The 22,237-nt window shown below is 41.1% G+C and overlaps 1 protein-coding gene across 1 annotated transcript in view; it reads left to right on the top strand.

The window, feature by feature from the left end:
* The window catches only part of PLCG2 (phospholipase C gamma 2), a 150,416-nt gene that overhangs the window by 120,396 nt on the left and 7,783 nt on the right, over window positions 1–22,237 (top strand). Inside the window, exon 30 of the mRNA XM_041771700.1 lies at window positions 4,725–4,813. Within this exon, the coding sequence (XP_041627634.1) occupies window positions 4,725–4,813 (89 nt within the window). The remainder of the gene's footprint in view (window positions 1–4,724; window positions 4,814–22,237) is intronic.

Raw genomic sequence — 22,237 nt, 5'->3', positions numbered from 1 at the left:
CTCTCTAATCAAATAAATAAAATCTTAAAAAAAAAAAAAAAAAAAAAAGAAAGAATTATCCCCCACAATGCAGTCAGATATACCCCCAGGGCGGGGATTCAGGATGCAGGAGCTTAGTGCTGCTTTGTAAATGTGGCTGCCCTCATCTTCTCTCCTGCTGCATTATGTGTAACGTTTGACAAACCTTCACCCAATGCTGAATCCCTTTTCCCCCTTCCTTAGTATTGCTGAGGCATGACACACAAGATCATAGATCCTTCTGGAGTCCTCATAGGTCACTGTTCCCCAAGGATCATTTTTCAAGAGAAACCGATCTCTCGTTTCATGATTATACACCGATACAGTCTTTTTTTCTTGATGTTGTGTGGAAACCTTGTGTCTTGTTTCCTTCTTTTTTTTAACTTGAAACACATCGGATATTCCCTAAGTTTCTACCTTTCTTAATATCATAAGTCTGAGCATTTCCAGCACCTGCCTAACAGGGCATGTGTTTAGAGACTACAGGTCCCTGGGCTTGTGTCCAGGCTTCCCCTGGGAAGGGTCTGGGAAGGTGTAGGTTTATTAGCCAGCTCCTCAGCTCGCACTGCAAGAGGATGGAGCTCCATGCCTCATCTTATCACCTGGGAAACGAATTCCTAAGCAAAGGAGTAGATGAACAACTTTAGAAACAGCCGTTCTCATAATTTTCTCTTAAGTATTCACCTGTAAGTCACTGAAGTCTGATCCTTGGTTCGCCTGTCCACTCTGTCAGCTACTTTATTTTTTTAAAGATTTTATTTATTCATGAGAGACAGAGAGAGAGAGGCAGAGACACAGGCAGGGGGAGAAGCAGGCTCCATGCAGGGAGCGCAAAGCGGGACTCGATCCTGGGTCTCCAGGATCATGGCCTGGGCTGAAGGCGGTGCTAAACCGCTGAGCCACCCGGGCTGCCCATCTGTCAGCTGCTGTAAACCCAGCAAGGAAGCTGCAGTTTCATCATGTGCCCTTTTAGAATACCAAATAAATAAAGCTTAGGAGAGATTTCTTTTTATGGTAACGATGTTTGTTCTTAACCCATGTCCTCTGGACTCATCGTGTGCAGACAGGCAGCTCTGCTTTCATGATCTGGTTACCGTGTCCTCTTGAAGGACAAGTGATGGGAGTTTTGTGGTTGCTTCCAATGCCTGAGAGCAAGATCAGAGTTGATGAACCCTTCCCCTTCCCCTTACCTTACCAGCCACCAAATTGTGTCTGTTCATCTAGAAAATGCTAGGAGTTAGCTTGGAGAGATTTAAAATACAAAGAGCGGGGCGTCTCAGTGGCTTGGTCGGTGAAATGTCTGCCTTGGGCTCAGGTCCTGATCCCAGGGTCCCCCTGGTTGGGCTCCCTGCATGCAGGGAACATGCTTCTTCCTTTCCTCTCTCTCATGCTTTCTGCCTCTCTCAAATAAAATCTTTAAAAAACACACAAAGAGCAGATATCAGAGATGATGAAAAATGTGGCCTTCCTGCAGCTGTGAGCATGGTCAGTAAGGACCTTGTCTCACTCCTGTGCCACTTCCAGCAAAGCCAGGCACATCCATATTCAGAGAAGGGATGAAATGAACAATCCCCTTGTGCATGAGGCATTGGGGACCTTCTGAACTCACAGATAGACTCTGCCCATTGTCATTAGGGATGCACTTAAGCTTTGAAGGCAGATGGAGCTCAGAAAAGAAGGAAAACATCATTTATTGTGTTCTGTGCCTTAAACGCTTTAATCCTTACAACAATCCTGTGAAAGATTTTATCATCTCTGCTTTTTAAAACATGAGCACTTTGGGGCCTAGAGACATTAATTACCTTGCTCAAGGTCACACACCTGCAGGACCAGAGCTGGGCTACAGCCCCAGGAATGTGTGACCGTACACCCCACTTTTTTCTATGCCACAGGCCTCCCGTACTCCAAATAAGCCAAAATACTAAGCGTGCTGCAAAAGAGGTGTCTGCTTCCCTTTCGTCTGTGACACAACCCAAACCAACAAGGATAAAACAGAAGCAAACTGTTTCTGGTAAAATTGGGAAACACCTCTCCACACTAACCCCAAGATGTGTGAAGGCTGCTCACAACATGAGGCCTGGCCACTGAAAGGAGGGATGTGGGGATGGAGCTCACTTCTCCAAATCTGGAGCCACCTGCTGAGTGTCACTTCTCAGCCAAAGGGCACCGCCATGTCCTTGGAGCACAGGGACTACCTGCTAGTCTTCCCAGTACCATGGAGCGCTCAGCAGTCCAGTACATTCTGACAGTCCATCAGTACCTAGATGACTTCTTCCAGTGTCCACAGACCAGCTCTTAGAGATGCAGAATCTCAGCCCCACCCCAACCCCTAATTCAAATCCGCATTTTAATAAGATTTCCCTGACATCAAACCTGGAAGAGCTGAGGCTAGACTGCAGGAATGCTGTAGGTCTCCATGCAAAAAACAAGCCAGAAAACCAAGAAAAATCACATCATCTAGAAGAGGAGAACAGGTCAGAAAACCTTACAAGTCACGGAAGGCAACGTCCACAAAATCCTCCAAGGAAAAGTCTGCGCTGAGAGTTTTATACCCAATCACTCAAATGTAAAATCAAAGAACAGATGCGTTAGAGTATGTGCCATCCGAGGTCATAGTGAAGAAAATGAGAGGCCAAGTTTAGCTCACAAAGACACTGGTAGAAGGACGCTTGGGTGGCTCAGCAGTTGAGCGTCTGCCTTTGGCCCGGGGTGTGATCCTGGAGACCCGGGATCGAGTCCCGCATCAGGCTCCCTGCATGGAGCCTGCTTCTCCCTCTGCCTGTGTCTCTGCCTCTCTCTCTCTCTGTCTCTCATGAATAAATAAATAAAATCTTTAAAAAAAAAAAACACTGATAGAGAAGTCCAGTAAAAAGGTGGTGAGCACTGGACATCTGAAATTGACACACAATAAAATGCACAAATTTTAAATCGGAAGAGCCCTGTCCACAAGTATTGAACTCCAGTTCATGAGATGCCTGCTGACGTATGCAGGGGGACGTGTACAGATGCCTTCACCTCCTTTTGAAATATATATATACACACACCTGTATAATGGATGGAGTGTTGGGTACATGTGATTAAGAAATTGTAGTATAAGGTTAATGGTAGGGGTCTAGGTGGCCAGTATACAAGTGTTCCCTGAATATTACCTTCACTCTGCTGTAGGTGTGGAAACGTTATAGCCAAGTCTCCCTTTGGAGAGACTTTCCCCATAACTCTAGGGGAAGAGTTATGGTTACAAAAATGAAAAACAATACAGCTCACCCTTGAACATTGTGGGGGTTGAGGGTATCCATCCCTCAAGCAGTCAAAAAGCCACCTGTGATTTTTGACTCCCCCAAAACCTAACAGCCTATTGTTGACTAAGAAGCCTTGTAACAGTTAGCACATACTTTGTATTTTATACCGTCTTCATAAAGTGAGCTGGAGAACATGTTAAGAAAATACCTGTACAGTACTATGCTTATGGGAAAAAAGTCTGTGTGTACAGTGGACCCGCACAGTTCAAACCTGTGTTGCTCAAGGGTCAACCGTATTATTTATACGCAATATCCTGTAGAGATGATAATACAGCTTACCCAAATTAGGGGAAAGAAGGAGAGAGGAGGGGTAGGCTTGCAATCTGTGCATTGACTTCCTTACCTTAAGCAGTGGGAAGGGAGAGAGGCATTAGTCATACTAGTAAATACTGTTAAAGTTTCTCCAAGAGAAGTCAGAAGAATAATTGGAGAAGCCAGAACATGGATGGTGGAAGACACAGAGGAAACAGTGGGAGTGCCCTGAGGCAGGCATTGCTTGTCCTGGAGAATCAGAAGATAGAATGCAAATAAGAAGCTTTTGAGAGGAACTGGGGTCATATCATCTCCAAGATACGTTAAATTCCATATGGTTTGGACTGCTTGCATTAGGGTACCATCGTTAGCGACTTAAAAGAAACCTAAGACTGTATCTTGGGAAGATACTGTTAAAAGTGATGCCTTCTGGAAGAAGGGATTTTGAATGAGTAGGAACAAGACTTTAATTTTACTTCATATTTGTTTAGACTAAATTAAAACAAGCAAACTAACCAGCCTTTGAGATGTGTTGTCTTAAACCTTACTTAATAGGGGAAAAATCACCTCTACTTGAACACTCCCCTCTAAATAATAAGAAACACTTAAATGAGTGTCCTAATTATAAATGGAGAAAGGCTTTCAAAGGAAGATCAATAGTGCTATGGACTGCCAAGGGAAAGATTTCCTCCTATTGGAAATCTTTAAGGATGAAACACCCCCCCCCCCCATCCTGTGCTTTGTAAAGGCAGACATAAAGGAGGGGATGCAAGGGTGCATTACTCCTTTGAGTCTTTTGGCCTCCGGAGTCAATTGTGACTTTTGGCCTTAAGGAATTGAACCACAGCTGCAGTCCCTCTAAATGTGTGATGTTCTGTAGGTTTTGATTTTTTTCAAGTGAATCATTTTCATGTCTACACGGCCACTATTTTTAACTCCACTTCTCTTTGTGGGCTTGTCATTCAGGGTTGCATTCTGGAGCCCCTCTCCCTAGCCATCAGGATGGGACTTCTGGTTTCCAGAAAGTCAGCCCCCAGCGTAGGTCACTGATTTACCTGCTCCTGGCACTGGACATGTGATCCCCGGGTACCCCCAGGAAAGCTAAGGTCTGACATTAATGGCCTGTCTTTGCCTTGTCTTTACATTCTGCTGCAGGATTCAGATCTGTTCCTCTGAAGAACGGGTACAGTGAAGACATTGAGCTGGCTTCCCTCCTGGTTTTCTGTGAGATGCAGCCAGTCCTGGTGAGTAAAGACACGCCAGTTGGGGTTTCCAGAGCTGTGTCTGCTGGTGGGGTGGAAATGGCCTCTGGGTACAGTTGTCTGGACTTAAACCCATTGGGAATTATCAAGCCAGACTTGACACATCATAGGAGAATTCCTCAGCGGTCCCAGGTTTTTCCTTCCAGCATTTCTTCCTTCTCAGAGAATGCTGTACGATTCCTTGAGTAGGTCATATATTTGGAAAGGGTGAGGCTGTTTGGAAGTTCCTTATGGTTTCCTTGCAGCAAGTAGAGTTGGGCAAGATAATGCTTTTCTAGAGAAGCTCATCTTTCCTATTTGCTCCCCCACTCCCCTCATTGGTCTCGAGAGTCCCTTCAGAAGGGCTGAGAGCATCCACCAAGGTCTTGTCATGGCCTATGCTGGGGAAGGATGTTCACAGGGAGGGGCACTACTTTTGTCATTCTCTCGGCTACTGGAAGAGCCTACCACCGTTGTCCTTTCGGTTTTGTCAAGTCCTTGAAGACGCATGGTCTCTCCTTAGACTAACCAGTTTGGGGAGGGTTGGTGAGAAGGGCTTGGCCTTAGTGAATGCAGCACCAAGCTGGGATAGTTCATGTCTCGGGTTGGTAGGAGGATATCTGGATAAGTGATTTCAGAGCTTCACAATCCTCTTGATAGCCTCTCCCATAGAATGAAACCCACTTGGCATGTGTTTTTGTAAGATCCCATGACATGGCCAATTCATTCTTCCAAGATCTTTCCATTTCCTTACCACAAAACTTAGCATGGGCTGAGTGAGTGTGTGGTCACCCCACTTATCTTTGGAGAACCTAGAAAAACCATGGTTCTAGGCCCCAGCGTGCTGACGTGGGCTTGGTCAGTGCCCCTGGAAATGCATCTTCTTTTCTCTTCCTGGTCGTTCTCTGGGCAGAGAAATCACAGCCTCTAACTTGTTTTGGCTGTAAGAACTAAACGGGGATTTGGAAGTTGCTTATTTGGCAACTTCCAGAATAAAGCTGAGAACCATCCAACAGGGAAGGGAGATGGCAGGGGTGGAGATGCCTTTTCACAGCTGTCACCATAGTCCATGCAGTAAAAATTCATGGACTCAGTGGAGAGAACATTAGGCTTTTCTGCAGAGCTGTCTGCCTTACATTTAGTTTTAGCAATCTTGATAGTTTTCTACTTCACAGAGTTTATAAACATAAATGGAGGAGGGTGCAAAGCTAAGGAGAGACCGACAAAGCAGCAAAAGCAGGAAGCGGAGACATAAAAGGCACAGTAGTTGGGGGGCCAGAGAACCTCAGTGACAGCCCGAGGGATCACTGGTGTTGGTATAAAATAGGCTCCTGATGACAATTGTGTCTTGAAAGGATCAGGTGATGCATAATGCACAGTTTTCCATTTTGAAACAAATTTTACTTGTCAATGCTTTAGACTAGGTCAAAATAAATGTTTCCATATGAACTTTATAGTGTTCACTTGAACCTGTAATTATGGATTAAAAAAAAAAATCACTCTTTGTGGTTCTTACTGTGATAGCAGTGCTTGGTCCTGAAAGGACAACTGAGCTAGTAATCAAGTCCTTACTTAGAATGCCCAAGGCTTAATTACATGGCTCTTTTGTCAATTTATCACTAGTAAGACAGAGTCCTTTAAACAAGTCCATTAAAAAGACCTTGGCCAGAATACATCATTTTATATAATGGTTAAATGTACACGTGCATGTACACACAGCCCAGACTGTGCAAATTAGAATTTTATAATTTCTGGGAAGAGACGAGAAGGTAAAGTTAGCATTTGGTCTGATTCCTTCTCTCTCTAGGCCAGTGCTTCTTTATGGAAGTGTAAGAAAAATAATACAAATCTATGTGTCTAGTTTCTTTTTAAAAATTTGGTATTCTTCATATTTGGGACCGGATTGTCCCTTGCGGGGGCAGGGGGCTGTCCCCTGCATTTGGAATGTGGAGCAGCATCCCTGCCCCCTGTGTAACAACCAGACTATCTTCAGACATTGTTCAATGTCCCTTGGTTGGCAAAATTGCTTTAAGCGAAATTATAAACACTTTTCATACTGTTAATCTAATTTATTAGCATTTAAATGATGGGCAGGTTTTTCCATGGAGCGAACTGACCACTATTCTCCCGAGTTGAGCATTCATGAAATCCATTTACAAATAAGGCTTTCGTGAAATTCTTCATGTGATTATTATTTTCCTCCTTTAATTCAGAGTTATTTTCTTAGGAAACTGATTCCCAGATATGGAATCAGTTTTATTTATTTTTTAAAGATCTTATTTATTTGAGAGAGGGAACAGCATGAGCAGGGCGGGGGAGAGGCAGGGCAGAGGGAGAAGCAGGCTCCCTGCAGGGAGCCCCAACACCAGTCTGATCCCAGGACCCCGGGATCATGAGCAGAGCTGAAGGCAGACCCTTCACCGACTGAGCAGTTTATTTCGCAGGATGGCAAACCTGTAAAACTTGGAATCAGTAAGCTCGAAGACCCCTGGCTTAGTCAAGGATCTGTGATTCTGTTGCTGGGGGAAGGGGAACCAGCCCCATCCTGTCTGTGTACATAAAGGCCATCTGCAGACATTTCCTGGAAAAATGATGTGATAAACTTGGTTTGAGATGGTGGTGGGACCCTATTGGTCTAGACATTGCTCTGCAAAGCTGTTGTAAACAACTTGGAAACATTAGAAATAACTTGGCAATACCAGCAGCAGAGAAACTTCTTAGTATATTTAAAGGAAAATATATTTATCTCAATTTGACTCCATGCAGGGAAGCTTCCTGTACGGGTGCTGTTTGGGACCTCACGGTAGAGCATGGCAAGGAGTGGGGGCAGGGCTTGGGGTGCCAGGGGAGTGTTAACTTGCCCAGATCTGCACTCTGAAGCAGAGTTTTGGCAGGAAAGGTGTCTGAGTTATGTGCAAATCTCATTTCAGCTGATGGTTTTTTAAGCTTTCATTCCACATCTGTCACCTGGTTCTCAGGCATTCACAGGTGCCATTTGGTGTGACAAGGAGTCTCTAGGGGGGCTGAGCTGGGGGGTGGGCTAGACCCCGGCTTTCTCCTTGCCCAAAGTCAAACCTTGTTTTATTTACTACTGTATCTCCTGTCATGCTAGGGAGAGACTCTGGTAAATAGCCTCACAAAACACTGAGCCAGGGATTGATCCAGTAAGGGCTGGTTGGAACTTCAGGCTCTAGAAAACTCTCAATGAGCACTTCAAGCTGCTTCTGAAGAAGCCATTGATACATCACAATTGCTTTATCAATGCTCAGTCCTCTGCTCTGTTAGCTGTATATAGGGTGTACCAAAAAAAAAAAATCCTTTCAACACTATTTTATTACCTCCTACTCTTGACAAGTTGTAAAACGAAGGAAGGGAGGGGGTTGAAAAAAAAATCCCTATAAGCTACCTGCTTATAGCCACGGTTAGCATTTTGGCCTATTTCCTTTCATAGAATATGCATGCACATGTGCCCTTTATCTGCATCACAGATGACTTGAAGCATTTTTCTATGTTAGGATTTTCAAAGCCATCAATGCCTGTTTCATCAGATAAGGGTCCCTCGTTCCTTCACTCAGCCATTCTCTAGGTGATGGACAATTAGGGTGTTTGTACTTTTTAAATTTTATAAATAATGAAGGTCTTCATATAACCTTTTTTGATTAAAAATTATTTCCTAGGGCTTGATATTTAGTAATGGAATACTAGATCAGAAAGGAAGAAAGAAAAAAATCCTACATCTTTTTGAAAGCATATTGAATTGTTCTCTGAAAGTAGTTTAAGTTGATGTATTTTATCCAGCCTTGCTGTTAATTGAAAAGGGTTTCCACTCAAATGATTTAAATTTGTGAGATTCAGAAGAATGGGACAGGAGAAAGTATGAAAACATGAATATTTATCCTAATCATCAATGGGCAAAGCTGGCAGTACCTGGGATCTTGTGAGTACTGATCCTACAGGCAGATGGTACTGGGTGGGAGCTAAGGAGTGGAAAGACCAGAATGCTGTGGTTCCCAGTGAGGGCTCGGCTGGAAGACATGTGTGAATCCCTCTGCAGAAGGGCTAGGTAGCCCATGCTCTAAGACCCAGGATGGGGAGCCATACCCTGAGGCTGAGCTGGTCCTGGTTTTGGAAGATGGTGAAGATTGCCTTACAGTTGGGAAGACCCTCCTTATGCCTCAGCAGCTAGCGTTTGCCAGTTTGACCTCAAGGAGCAGAAATTTCTGTGTCTGCCACAAAGCCCCAACAACTTGATGTGACCATGAGTATGAAGTGGAAAAAGAAAAAAAAAAAGCTGGCACATGGCAGTAAGAGGAAGATAGACTCCTGGTACAAGTGGCCGGCAATTGAAGTTGAGCCATTGGAAACATCCAAAAAAGAACCCTAACATATAGATCATAAAAACTTTCAAGGGTATCTAAGTAGAGTACTGAAAAAGGCTTTTGGAATTTGAAACAAAAACCTGATTTCTTGAATTAAAAAATGTAACATACATGCAGGGACCTGCATCAGTGACCCAACATATAACATGGAAGAAATGTCTCACAATCCAGAGCAATGAAGTCGGCTCAGAGAACAGATTCAAAGGACCTACATGCAAGCGTGTCCCCAAGAACAGAGTGGAACAGATGGGTGGGGAGCTATTAATGGAAGTTAATAGAGGGAACTTTCTCTTATTTGCTGCTTAAGAGGGTTTACTTGATTCCTGAAAGGGATAAACAGAAAACACACCACATTCCAAAAGTTGTGGTCTAGTACAGGCATACCTTGTTTTACTGGGCTCTGTAGGTACTGCATTTTTTACAGATTGAAAGTTTGTGGCAACCCTGTGTTGAGCAAGGGTGTGGGCACCATTTTTCCAAAAATATTTGCTCACTTCCTATCTCTGCTACTTTTTGGTAAAACTTTTATTATGGGGGTCTTTGATATTACTGTTTTAGTTGTCTTGGAGCACCAAGGACCACACCCATATAAGACAGCAGACTTAAATGTAGTGTGTGTTCTGACTGCCATTCTCTTATCTCTTTCCCTGACACACAGTATACTTCAGTTAGGCCAGCTGATAACCCTACAGTGGCCTTTACATGCTCAAGTGAAAGGAGTCCGTGGATGGGGCAAACTTTACTGTTATTTTTAAAAATTGCCATAGCTATTCCAAACTTCAGTAGCCACCACACTGATAGTAAGATTGAAGACCCTCCACCAACAAAAAGATTGACTTGCTGAAACCTCAGATAATGGTGATCATTTTTTGACAACAAAGTATTTTTATGTTTTAAAGATTTTACTATCTGTTAGAGAGAGAGTGCACATGCATGAGCAAGGGGGGAGGGTAAAGAGAGGGAGAAGCAGGCTCCCCACTGAGCAGGGAGCCCAATGCGGGACTCGATCCCAGGACCCAGAGACCATGACCCGAGCCAAAGGCAGATGCTTAACCAACTAAGCCACCCAGGTGCGCCAACAACAAAGTATTTTTATTTTTTTTATTTTTATTTTTTTAATTAACTTTTATTGGTGTTCAATTTACCAACATACAGAAAAACACCCAGTGCTCATCCCGTCAAGTGTCCACCTCAGTGCCCGTCACCCATTCCCCTCCAACACCCGCCCTCCTCCCCTTCCACCACCCCTAGTTCATTTCCTCGAGTTAGGAGTCTTCCATGTTCTGTCTCCCTTTCTGATATTTCCTACCCATTTCTTCTCCCTTCCCTTCTATTCCCTTTCACTATTATTTATATTCCCCAAATGAATGAGACCATATGTTTGTCCTTCTCCGATTGACTTACTTCACTCAGCATAATACCCTCCAGTTCCATCCACGTTGAAGCAAATGGTGGGTATTTGTTGTTTCTAATTGCTGAGTAATATTCCATTGTATACATAAACCACAGCTTCTTTATCCATCATCTTTCGATGGACACCGAGGCTCCTTCCACAGTTTGGCTATTGTGGCCATTGCGCATTGGTTTTTAGACATACTGTTATTGCACACTAAATGGATGACTTATGTATAGTGTAAACCTAACTTTTTTAAGCAGTGGGAAACCAAAAAATTTTTTTGACTCAATCTGTTGTGATATTTGCTTTATTTGGGTGGTCTGGAAGCCAACCCAGAATATCTGAAGTGTGCCTGCAAAACTTCTGAATTCCAAGGATAAATAAAAAGCTAGACCTGCCAACATACTAAGTTATCTACTAAGAAAACAAAGCTAACATCAGACTTGTCCTGGAAAGACTAAAGAACTCAGTCTCCAGCCACCCACATGTCAAGGCAACAGAAATGTGTTTGTGGACATGCAGGATTTTAGATAAGCACCCTACTCTACAGAAATGTCAGGAGAGTGCTGGAAACAATGTTCTAGATGGATAGATGAAGAAGGGGAAATAGTACAGTTATATTTTATAGTATAAGTCTGATTAAGATTTTGTGATCTTAAGCAGAAGAATATCTGAAACAAAAATACACTATGAAAAGTTTTGTACTAGTCTGGAATTGAAAATAATTATCAGCAAAACCCTGGAGCTGAGAGGTAAAACAGAGGTGTCCTAAATAGTTTTGACTTGGGTGCTCGCTTCGGCAGCACATATACTAAAAAAAAAAAACTTTTGACTTGGATGCCTGGGAGTTCAGTTGGCAAATAAGCATCCTGCAAGTGGAGAGCTAACTGTGATACTTTGAGGTGAAAAGAAAATGTCTGCTTAACAGAAACTTGACTGGAAGTAAAAATAAGGAACAAAAGAAGAAATTAAAAATGGGTAGTAATCAAAATGGAAGAGACAGAACATATTTGATTTAGGGAATGGGCTGAATTCTATCAGAAAAGCAAAAAAAAAAAAAAAAATCTAACTGCAGTGTTTACAAGAAGTAAGCCTAAAACCATGGGGTATCCTGTGAGCAATGAAAGATTACAATCCCCATCCCCAAAGAATGGAAGAAATTGGGAAGAAAAAATTAATCTCAAAGTATGAACTAAGATCAAAAGTATCAAAGATCATTAAAATCCATACAGAATGATAATTTGGTTTACAAAGGGATGAAAGAGGCCTAGGAGTTTAATTAGGATGAAGCATAATACCTAAATCTATAAAACAAAAGATTACTTGCTAAAAACAAATAAAATCAGCAAGGACAGATAATCAAGCTAATAGTAACGGGCTTGATTTAAGAGCGAAATGCCTTTGTGTCCTACCAGTGGATAATATACACTGTTTCCTTCTGTTTCTCAGAATCTTTATAAACTTGATTGCATAATTGGTTGCAAAAACAACTTTAATACATTTTAAAGTAGAAGGATTTCATAAGTTGGTAAGATTTGGAAGATAATAAAGGGGCCCAAAAAGGGCACCTGGGTGGCTCAGTCAGCTAAGTGTCTGCCTTCGGCTCAGGTCATATCTCAGAGTCCTGGGATCTCATCCCTAGTTGGGCTTCCTGCTCAGCCAGGAGTCTGCTTCTCCCTCTGACCTTCCCCCTGCTTGTGCTTGCTTGCTCACTCTCTCTCCCTCTCCCTCTCTCTCTCCCTCCCTCTCCCTCTCCCCCTCCCCACCCCCCTCTCAAAGAAATAAAATGTTTTTTAGAAAGCCCAAATGTTCGCTTTTAGAAAAGAAATTCCTAGATAAAACAAATGAAAACAATTACCCAAACAGCAGTAAAATATTTATGCCATTAACTATATTTAGAAGAGGAAAGTGCTTCCCTTAAAACCAGAGAAGACTGAAAAACACTTGCACTAACTGTTCATCATAGTTTTTTGAACACTGGTAAAATAGGAACAAAATAAAGCCAACTGAATAAAATATAAAACGCAGAAGAAAAAACAAATGCTGATGCATTAAGATCCATTAAATAAACTTTTTGTCTGCTTAATGAAAGAAAGAGCAGAAACAAGAGTGAACATTGAGAAGGAGAGTGAACCCTAAAATAAGATACATTTATAAACTAGGGCAAATGAGTGATTGCCTTGAAGAATGTACATGGGTGAAAATTGTTTTTAAAAAACAGCAGAGAACTCACAAATCCTATATCACTACAACACCTATCAGGTAAAACAGGTATTAGATCTGGATGGTTTTTTTTTGAAAGATTTTATTTGTTCATCAGAGACACACAGAGAGAGGCAGAGACATAGGCAGAGGGAGAACCAGGCTCCCTGTGGGGATCTCCATGAGGGGCTTGATTTGAGGACCCTGGGATCATGACCTGAGTCAAGGGCAGACGCTCAACCACTGAGTGACCCAGGTGCCCCAGATCTGGATTTTTAAAAATATTTTATTTATTTATGAGAAACCGAGAGAGAGAGAGAGAGAGAGAGAGGCAGAGACACAGGCAGAGGGAAAAGCAGGCTCCATGCAGGGAGCCTGACGTGGGACTTGATCCCAGGTCTCCAGGATCAGGTCCTGGACTGAAGGCAGCACTAAACCGCTGAGCCACCTGGGCTGCCCAGGTCTGGATGTTTTATAGCTAAGTTCTACCTAGATTTAAAGAACGTAATTCTAATGTTAATCCATTGAGGTCAATAGAAAAATGGAAATGCTCCATTAATGTCTTGAAGCTATAGAATTGTATCAATTTTTTTCACTTTTTTATTTAAATTCAATTTGCCAATATATATATACACACCCAGTGTTCATCATACCACGTGCCCTTCTTAATGCCCATCACTCAGTTACCCCATCCCCTCACCCACCTCTCTTTCTGCAATCCTTTGTTTTCCAGAGTCAGGAGTCTCTCATGGTTTGTCTTCCTTTCTGATCTTTCCCCAATCAGTTTCCCCCCTTCCCTTATGGTCCTTTCCACTATTTCTTATATTCCACATATGAGTGAAAAGTGCACCTCTACCTCTTCTTCCCCTCATAGAGTCTTAGATAATTCTTTTTTTTTTTTTTTAGATAATTCTTTAAAAAAAAAGTCATTTCCATCTATTTTCTAGAACAATATATTACAAGTGAGTAGTTACTCCAATAATGCAAGGATGGTTTGGCAACAGTTTGAGTGGCAACACATAAATCACTAAATGCCACAAATGTAACCAGTCAAATGAAATAATTGCATCTCTTCACCACAGTTAATAGTAATTATCTCCATTCACAAATAGGGCTATTTATTTAAAGACTCCAGTTTTAAGGAGACTGATTTTTATTTGTCTTTATTATCTTTATTATTTGTATTTATTATCTAACCACTTAGTTCTAGAAACAACAATTGTAAATGTAGGGTGGGAGGCAGGGACAGAGGAAATGTCACTCATGATATTGATAAAAACTCTAACAACACATTAGTGAAATTTAAATAAGAAAGGCATACAGCTCATTGGGGCGCCTGGCTGGCTCAGTCAGTAGAGCATTGCAGCTCTTGATTTCAGGGTGGTGAATTCAAGCTGGATGTTGGGTGTAGAGATTAAAAATAAAATCTTTTAAGAAAGGAATATAGCTTATAACCACCACCTGAATCAGTAGAAATATATACTAACCCTTCCAGAAATTAATGTTTGGGAGTCAGAGATATCAATATAAAATCACTTTGAATCACACACACACTGATATATATACAGTCTTACAGATAAATACAGAAATAAATGCATGTTTGCATTGGAAGACATAGCTCTTTTTTTTTTTTGACATAGCTCTTCTTTATAGAAGAATTCCAGATAATAAATGTATAAAGGAATGAGAAATAGATAATCACCATTCCAACACCACATTAATAACTGCTACAGGTATGATCTAATAATGGATGCTAAACTTTCATTTATAATGAAGGTTTCAGGAGACATAGGATGTCTGCATAGTCTCAAAGTATCCTCCTTCAAGAAATGAATTGGAAATCAGTGTTACCATCGGTAATAAGATGTGTTGACATCATGTACCTCCTGAGAAGGCAACACCACTTCTATGACATTCTTGCCAAAGCTGCGTAATGCCAAACAAATCCTGGGAAAACACCAAACCCAAATAGTAGGACATAGTACTGAATTACTGGCTAAATTCTATAAAAGTGTGAAGGTCATAAAAGGTCAGAAGTTGGAGGAAGTGTCACAGATTGGAAGACTCTAAGGAGAAACAGCAACTCCAGGCAATGTGGGATCTTGGCACAGAACAAGGACACTCGTGGGAAAACTAAGTAGAACATGTAAACTTCTTAGTTTAGATAATTACACTATGATTGTGCAGGATATTAACCTTGGGGAATGAGGATGATGTAGGGAATAGAAGAGCTCTCTGTACTAATGTTGTAACTTTTCTGTAAGTTTAAAATTTTATCATAAAAAAATTAAAGCATCAGCATTGTTTTTGAAAAAAGGGAAAAACAAAAAACCCACCCAAAGATACAGAACTCCATAAAGAACTTGTCACAGGCCAGGTGCAGTTTATTAATGAAGATATTCTTTAAGACTTTAAGGACTCTAAATTTTAAAAATACATAGATCCATCTAAAACAAAGGCTTACAACAGAGGATACAAGGGTTCTAAGTGAGAATAATAAAATCACAACATAAACAAATCAATATACTCAAAATGGTGATAATCATAGGGGAAGATGAGAGAATTAGGGAGAACAGCCAGACCTTTCTCCCTAAAGATAATCCCCAGAAATGGAAAAACCAAGAACTTGCATTTTAAGTTTTGTTGTTGTTATTCTTTTGAGAACTCTAATCAAAAGACACTCCCAATTTTGAGAAACCAGGATTATGAGGACTGGGGGGATGGTGAACAAGGAGAAGGCTGGGGTATTTTTTTTTTTTTTTTGGCTAATAATCCTTCTAATACTTCCTGACTTTCAATTTTGTGCATATATAATTAACAAAAACCGAAATTAAAAATTAAAACCTAAATAGAAGGAGATGATGCATTGATGGGGAGCATAGGACATTCAAGGACATTTGCTATTATGGTGATGAGAAAAATGGGCCAGTAGTAGCTGGGTGTGGGCTGGGTGTTTGCTGCTGATGCAAGCGATTTACTGGGAAGGGGATGATGGTACAGGAGAGGGGACCCTGGGGCCAGTAGGAAAGAAAGGTGGCACACAGGCCCAGAATGGGCAGATTTCCCATATAATTCCCTCCTCTGTTCAATGTGAAACAAGAAGCAAGGCCATTAGCTGAAACCAGGAAGGTCTGAGAGGGAGGTGTGAAATAGTCATCTTAAGAGAGCAGGAAAAAGAATATCTTAGCTAAATACAGTAGGATTACACTGTTTAATGTGCTTCTAGGATATATGCATTAATATTTTATTTAGGGTTTTTGCCCTGAGAGTCTGTCGTTTTCGGTCAGGTTTTGTTGGGTTGGCTTTTCTCTCTCAGAACTGTGGCACATTTTGAATAGAACTGGAGTATTTACTAACTACACCTAACAGATGTTCAAGACCTCATTTGGGAAACTTTTTGGGCCAGTCATAAGAGCTTTCTCATTTTCTTCTAAGATGAAATGAGTCTCTTCCATTTTTTTTTTCCTTAGGGGATAATTTTCTATAGTGGGAAATATACATGTATGTCTCTGAAATAAAAATTGGAGATATAAGAACCTTCTAATGAATACAAATACATATTCATTCTTTTCATTACCATCTTGGTTTTTATTTCACAATTTCCTGCCATTTCTAGGTTTACCTTTGCTGACTCAGTCTGCTTCACTTAGACTTGTTCTTTTTACCACTCCTTGTGTGTGGATATTTAATTCATTTCTTCCCTATCGTTTTTGGGGTGCTAATGAAATGAAGGCTGAAGGCCATATGAAAGGAGGATGATCCAGAGCGAGGTAGCCTTCCTCTCCTGAAACACTCATCAGAAAAAAGGAAATGGCACAGGCCCAGGACTCAGGCCAGTGATCAGCTGCTTGCTGAACAGATTAGGATAAAAGCGGACACAGCTCTGAAGCCAGGATATATAATATTCTTAAGAACCTAAAGCTCTGAGCAATCATCTTAGCCTTAACCCTTTGCTGGCCCTGCCCCGGGAGTCCTCCATTTAGAACATTCAGAAAAGCACGGGGCACCCAACTGGCTCAGTTGGAAGGGCACGCGATTCTTGATCTCAGAGTCCTGAGTTTGAGCCTCACATTGGGTGTGGAGATTACTTAAATAAGTAAGTAAAAAAAAAAAAAAATTAACAAAACCAGATACCAATATATAGATTCAGAGAGGAAAGAAACCGCATTCAAGATGAGCTTGCACATTAAAATTTTAAAATCCTTGACGAGAGGCACCTGGGTGGCTTAGTTGGTTAGCCGTCTGCCTTCAGCTCCAGTCATGATCTCAGGGTCCTGAGATTGAGCCCTGCATCTGGCTCCCTCCTGAGCAGGGAGCCCTGCATCTGGCTCCCTCCTGCTTCTCCCTGACCTTGTTCCTGCTGTCTGTCTGTCTGTCTCTCTCAATAAATAAAATCTTTAAAAAATAAAATAAAATGCTTGAGGAAAGTATAGCTAACAAATGTAAAAAGGCAAGAGGATTAACCCAGGGAATCTAAAAATAATTTGAAATACTTTTTTTTAAATAAAAAGAATTCAGTAAGTACAGGCATTTAAAAAAGAACCACCCTTTTTACTATTAATTAAGATCATGGAGGAATGAGAGGGCCAATTAGAAATTCTGGAAATACAGTTTGAAAAATCTTAACCACCCCCCCCAAAAAAAAGAAAGAAAGAAAGAAAAGAAAAATATTAACCAGTCTTTTTAAAAACTTAGTAAGTAGGAAATTTGGGGCTGGATATAGCTAAGGAAAGAATCTGTAAATGTGAAGATTGTGTTGGGGAATTTGCTTTGAAACTGCAAGACTAGATAAAAATATGAAAAGGGTAGGGGAAAAGAAAAAGAACCAGGTACAGAATGCAAAGCTCCAGCATAAAGTATTTGAAATGATGATGGCTGAAAAATCTCCTGGCATTGAAGAGGCACATGCTCTCCAGCTTTAAACAGCAGCAGTATTAAGTATAGATCACATAAAGCTACATTCCACTGAATTGGCCGAATATCAGAATAAAGAGAAAATTATAAAAATGAAGATTACCTCTAAAGGAGTCTATGAAGGACTGCGGATCACCAACACTCCCATCTATAGCAACCGCAGCCTGAAGACTAACGGACAGCTTCAAAACACTTAAGACACACGGCTGGAAATCTAGGCATTCTGTATCCTAATAATTGCCATTCAAGAGTGAGGGCAAAATGAAGGTAGTTTTCACGCCTACAGAGATAGATAATTTGGTGCTAAAAAGAACTACCAAAATCCTTACTTATGCAAGAAAAACTAAAATGGCAAGAAGCAATGGTGACCAATGAAATCCGTAAACTCTTCAATAACGAATAACTGTAGACTTGGAAAAAACTAAATTTTTGTGTGAAAACTCAGATTTGAAAGAAAACCAGGCAATGATGATTCTAAAATTCTAAGAGGGAATGAGGGAGTCTTGATTAGGAAGGATGCACAAGGCAAACAACCTTCTCTTTCTTCCTTTGGCATCACCACAGCTGTTTATAGTTATTCATTAAACTGTATGTTTTGTGTTCTTTCCTGAATGTTCGTTGTGGAATACTGAGGACTGAATTACGGAACATAGCTATAAACGCTTTGGGATTTGGAAAATGAGATAAAGGTCTGCAAGGGTAGAAGCATTTGAATTTTGAACTTAACCTGAACAAAAGTCATTATAAATGAAAGCAACAGAAGTTGTTTTATTCTGGGTAGAGAGAAGGTGAAGAGAGATCATTTGTAGTACAGGATTAAGATTTGAATGCAGTTTCTGCTCTGCTTTATTTTTAATAGGAAGGGAAGCTGGTCTCCTTGGGGGGAAAGCATAAATTTAAGTAGAGTCATTACTGACTTTTCCCAGTGCCTCACTCCATGCTGAATAGTCATGAGGACTGTCTGTCTTACCTCCACTCCCTGTGCAAAGACTGTCTTCTTTTTCTCCCTCAGCACCTTTGCAAGTGGCCAGAATAATCTTCTCCATCGCTCTCCCCACTCTCCAAGGTCAGAGTTCTGTTATCCTGGGGGATGTCCATGATGTGTTGTTAAGTTGTTAAGGTGGAGGGGAAATTTGCAGAGCAAGGTGTGGTCTGAGACCATTTTTTCTAAAAATAAATGACAGGAGCAACCCATTCATGAATACTGATGCACAGTTTTGTAGTGCTGGAGTCTGTCACTTGAACTACTTCATCAGCAGTAGCAGCCAACAGACGGATCTCTGGAGTAGCCATCTTTTACATAAGTCAGAAGATGGTGGAGTAGGGGTGCCTGGGTGGCCCAGTCAGTTAAGCATCTTCCTTGGGCTCAGGTCGTCATTCCAGCCCCTGGGATGGAGCCCCAAGCCGGGCTCTCTGTTCAGTGGGGAGCCTGCTTCTCCCTCTCCGTCTGCTGCTCCCCCTGCTTGTGTGCTCTTTCTCGCTCCCCCTCTCCCTCTCAAATAAATATAAATAAAATCTTAATTAAAAAAAAAAGATGGCAGAGTAGGAGGATCCCGAGCTTATCTCCTCCCACGGATACACACAGACAACAACTACATATAATAAAACACACTCTGAAAATGACCTGAAGACTGGCAGAGCAGATTGTCCACAGCTAAGGACCTAAGAAAAAGCCAGAGCAAGAAGGGCCAGAGGGGCAGAAGCAAGGGAACCAGCCCCCAGTGCAGTGACCCGTACACAGGAGGAATATCACGGGCACAGAGGTGCTCCCCACGGAGCAAGGGAATCAAGTCCCACATAGGAACTCCGAACCCGGGGGACCTTCACTACGAAGACGAGCCCTAAATCTGGCTTTGAATTCCAGAATTCCAGTGCTGCTGAACTCCAGGAGAGCCACTGGGCTGCAGGAAACAGACTTCATACTCAAAGGGCCATGGTGCTGTATCACTCCATCTGAGGCCCAGCACAGAGGCAGCAGTTTGAAAGCACCTGGATGACACCTGAAGGAGTTATTAATTTTAGGGCATGTGCTGGAGGGTCAGGGATCTGTAGGAGTTTTCTGTACATCCTGCTCGCTGGCAGGATGCTGGGGGCAGGCGGTTCTGACCCTCTCCATCAACTTTGCTGGCACCATTCACCCCACCCGGGCATAAGTGCTGACACCAGAGATATAAAGAATTATAAAACGCTACTACCAAAAATTATACAGCAACAAGTTGGACAACCTAGAAGAAATGGATAGATTCCTAGAAACCTACAGTCTTCCAAAATTGAGTAAGAAATTGAACCAATGATCAAAAAACTCACGACAAACAAAAGTTCAGGACCAGAGGGCTTCACAGGTGAATTCTATCAAGCATTTAAAGAAGAAGAGTCAGTAACTTGTCCTTCTCAAATTATTCCAAAAAACAGAAGAGGAAGTAATGCTTCAAAATACATTCTGTGAGGCAGCATTATCCTGATACCAGAATCAGACATACAGTTAAAAAAAGGAAAAAAAGAAAATTACACATCAATATCCCTGATAAACATAGATGTAAAAATCCTCAACATATTAGCAAAGTAAAAACAACAATAAATTAAAAGCACCATTCACCACCATCAAGGGGATTTACTTCAGGGATGCAAGAATGATTCATTATCCACAAATCAGAGTATGTATCACATTACTAAAATGAAAGCTAAAAATCATCAATAGGTTCAGGAAAAATATTTGTTAAAATTCAACATCCATTTATAATAAAAACTGTCAAAGTGAGTGTAGACAGAACATACCTCAAAATAGTAGAGGTCATATATGACAAACACAGAGCTAGCATCCGACTCAACAGTGAAAAGCTAAAAGCTTTTCCTCGAAGATCAAGAATGAGACAAGGGTGTCCAGTCTTATTCAACATAGTACTGGAAGTCCCAGCCACAGCCATGAGACATGACAATAAAAGGAACCCAGATTGATAAGGAAGAAGTAAAACTTTGCAGATAACATACTATATATAGAAAAATCCTAAAAATTCCACCAAAAAAAAAGCCATTATAAGTAATAAATGAATTAAGTTACAGGATACAAAATTAGTATACAGAAATCTGTCATGTTTCTGCACACTAATAACAAATTAGCAGAAACAGAAATTAAGAAAACATCCCATTTACAATTGCATCATAAAGAATAAAATAACTAGAAAATTTCATCAAGGAGGTGAAAAACTTGTACTCTGAAAATCCAAAGACACTGTTGAAAGAAACTGAAGATGACACAATTAGGTGAAAAGTTTTTTTTGTTTGTTTTTGTTTTTTTTTGTTTTTAGGTGAAAAGTTATACCATACTCACAGATGGGAAGAATATTGTTAAAATGTCCATACTACCCACGGTGATCTATGATTCAGTGCAATCCCTATCAAAATCCCAAGAGCATTTTTCACAAAAGTAAAATAGTCCTAAACTTGTATAGAATCACAGAGGAATAGCCTTTGAGCAATTCCTTTTCTCTGAGAAAGCAATCTTGAGAAAGAGCAAAGCTGAAACAATTCCAAATTTCAAGATATACTACAAAACTGTAGTAGTCAAAACAGTGTGGTACTGGCACAAAAGTAGACACGTAGATCAGTGGAACAGAATGGAGAGTGCAGAAATAAACCCACACTTATGTGGTCAATGAATCTATGACAAAGTAGGCAGTAGCATACAATGGGGAAAAGACTGTCTCTTCAATAAACGCTGTTGGGAAAACTGGACAGCTACATGGAAAAGAATGAAACTGAACTACTTCTTGTTCCACACACGAGAATAAACCCAAAATAAATTAAAGACCTAAATGTAAGAACGGAAACCACACAACTCCTAAAAGGAAACACAGGCAGTAAACCCTTTGAACATTGGCCTTAATAATATATTTCTGCATCTGTCAAAAGCAAAAATAAGCAAGTGGGATTACGTCAAACTAAAAAGCTTTTTGCACAGCAAAGGAAGTCATCCACAAAATGAAAAGGTAACCTACCGAATTCATACAACTTAACACCAGAAAAGAAACCAGTCTGATCAAAAAATGGTCAGAGGACCTGAACATTTTTCCAAAGAAGACATACAGATGGCCGACAGACATGTGACAAGATGCCCAAACTCACTAATCAGGGAAATGCAAATCAAAACCACAATGATACCAGCCTCACACCTGTCAGAATGACTAGCATCAAAAAGCAAAAAATAGCACGTTAGCAACAGAAAAAGAAAACCTCATTCAGTGTTTTTCTTTTTTATAATAAATTTATTTTGTATTGGTGTTCAGTTTACCAACATACAGAATAACACCCAGTGCTCATCCTGTCAAGTGCCCCCCTCAGTGCCTGTCACCCATTCACCCCCACCCCCCACCCTCCTCCCCTTCCACCACCCCCAGTTCGTTTCCCAGAGTTAGGAGTCTTTATGTTCTATCCCTTTCTGATATTTCCCACACATTTCTTCTCCCTTCCCTTATATTCCCCAAATGAATGAGAACATATGTTTGTCCTTCTCCGACTGACTTATTTCACTCAGCGTAA

This window comes from Vulpes lagopus, chromosome 10 (assembly GCF_018345385.1).
Source record: "Vulpes lagopus strain Blue_001 chromosome 10, ASM1834538v1, whole genome shotgun sequence".
Taxonomy (NCBI): domain Eukaryota; kingdom Metazoa; phylum Chordata; class Mammalia; order Carnivora; family Canidae; genus Vulpes; species Vulpes lagopus.
The sequence above is the reverse complement of the archived record's forward strand: the minus strand, read 5'-3'. Positions and strand labels throughout refer to the sequence as shown.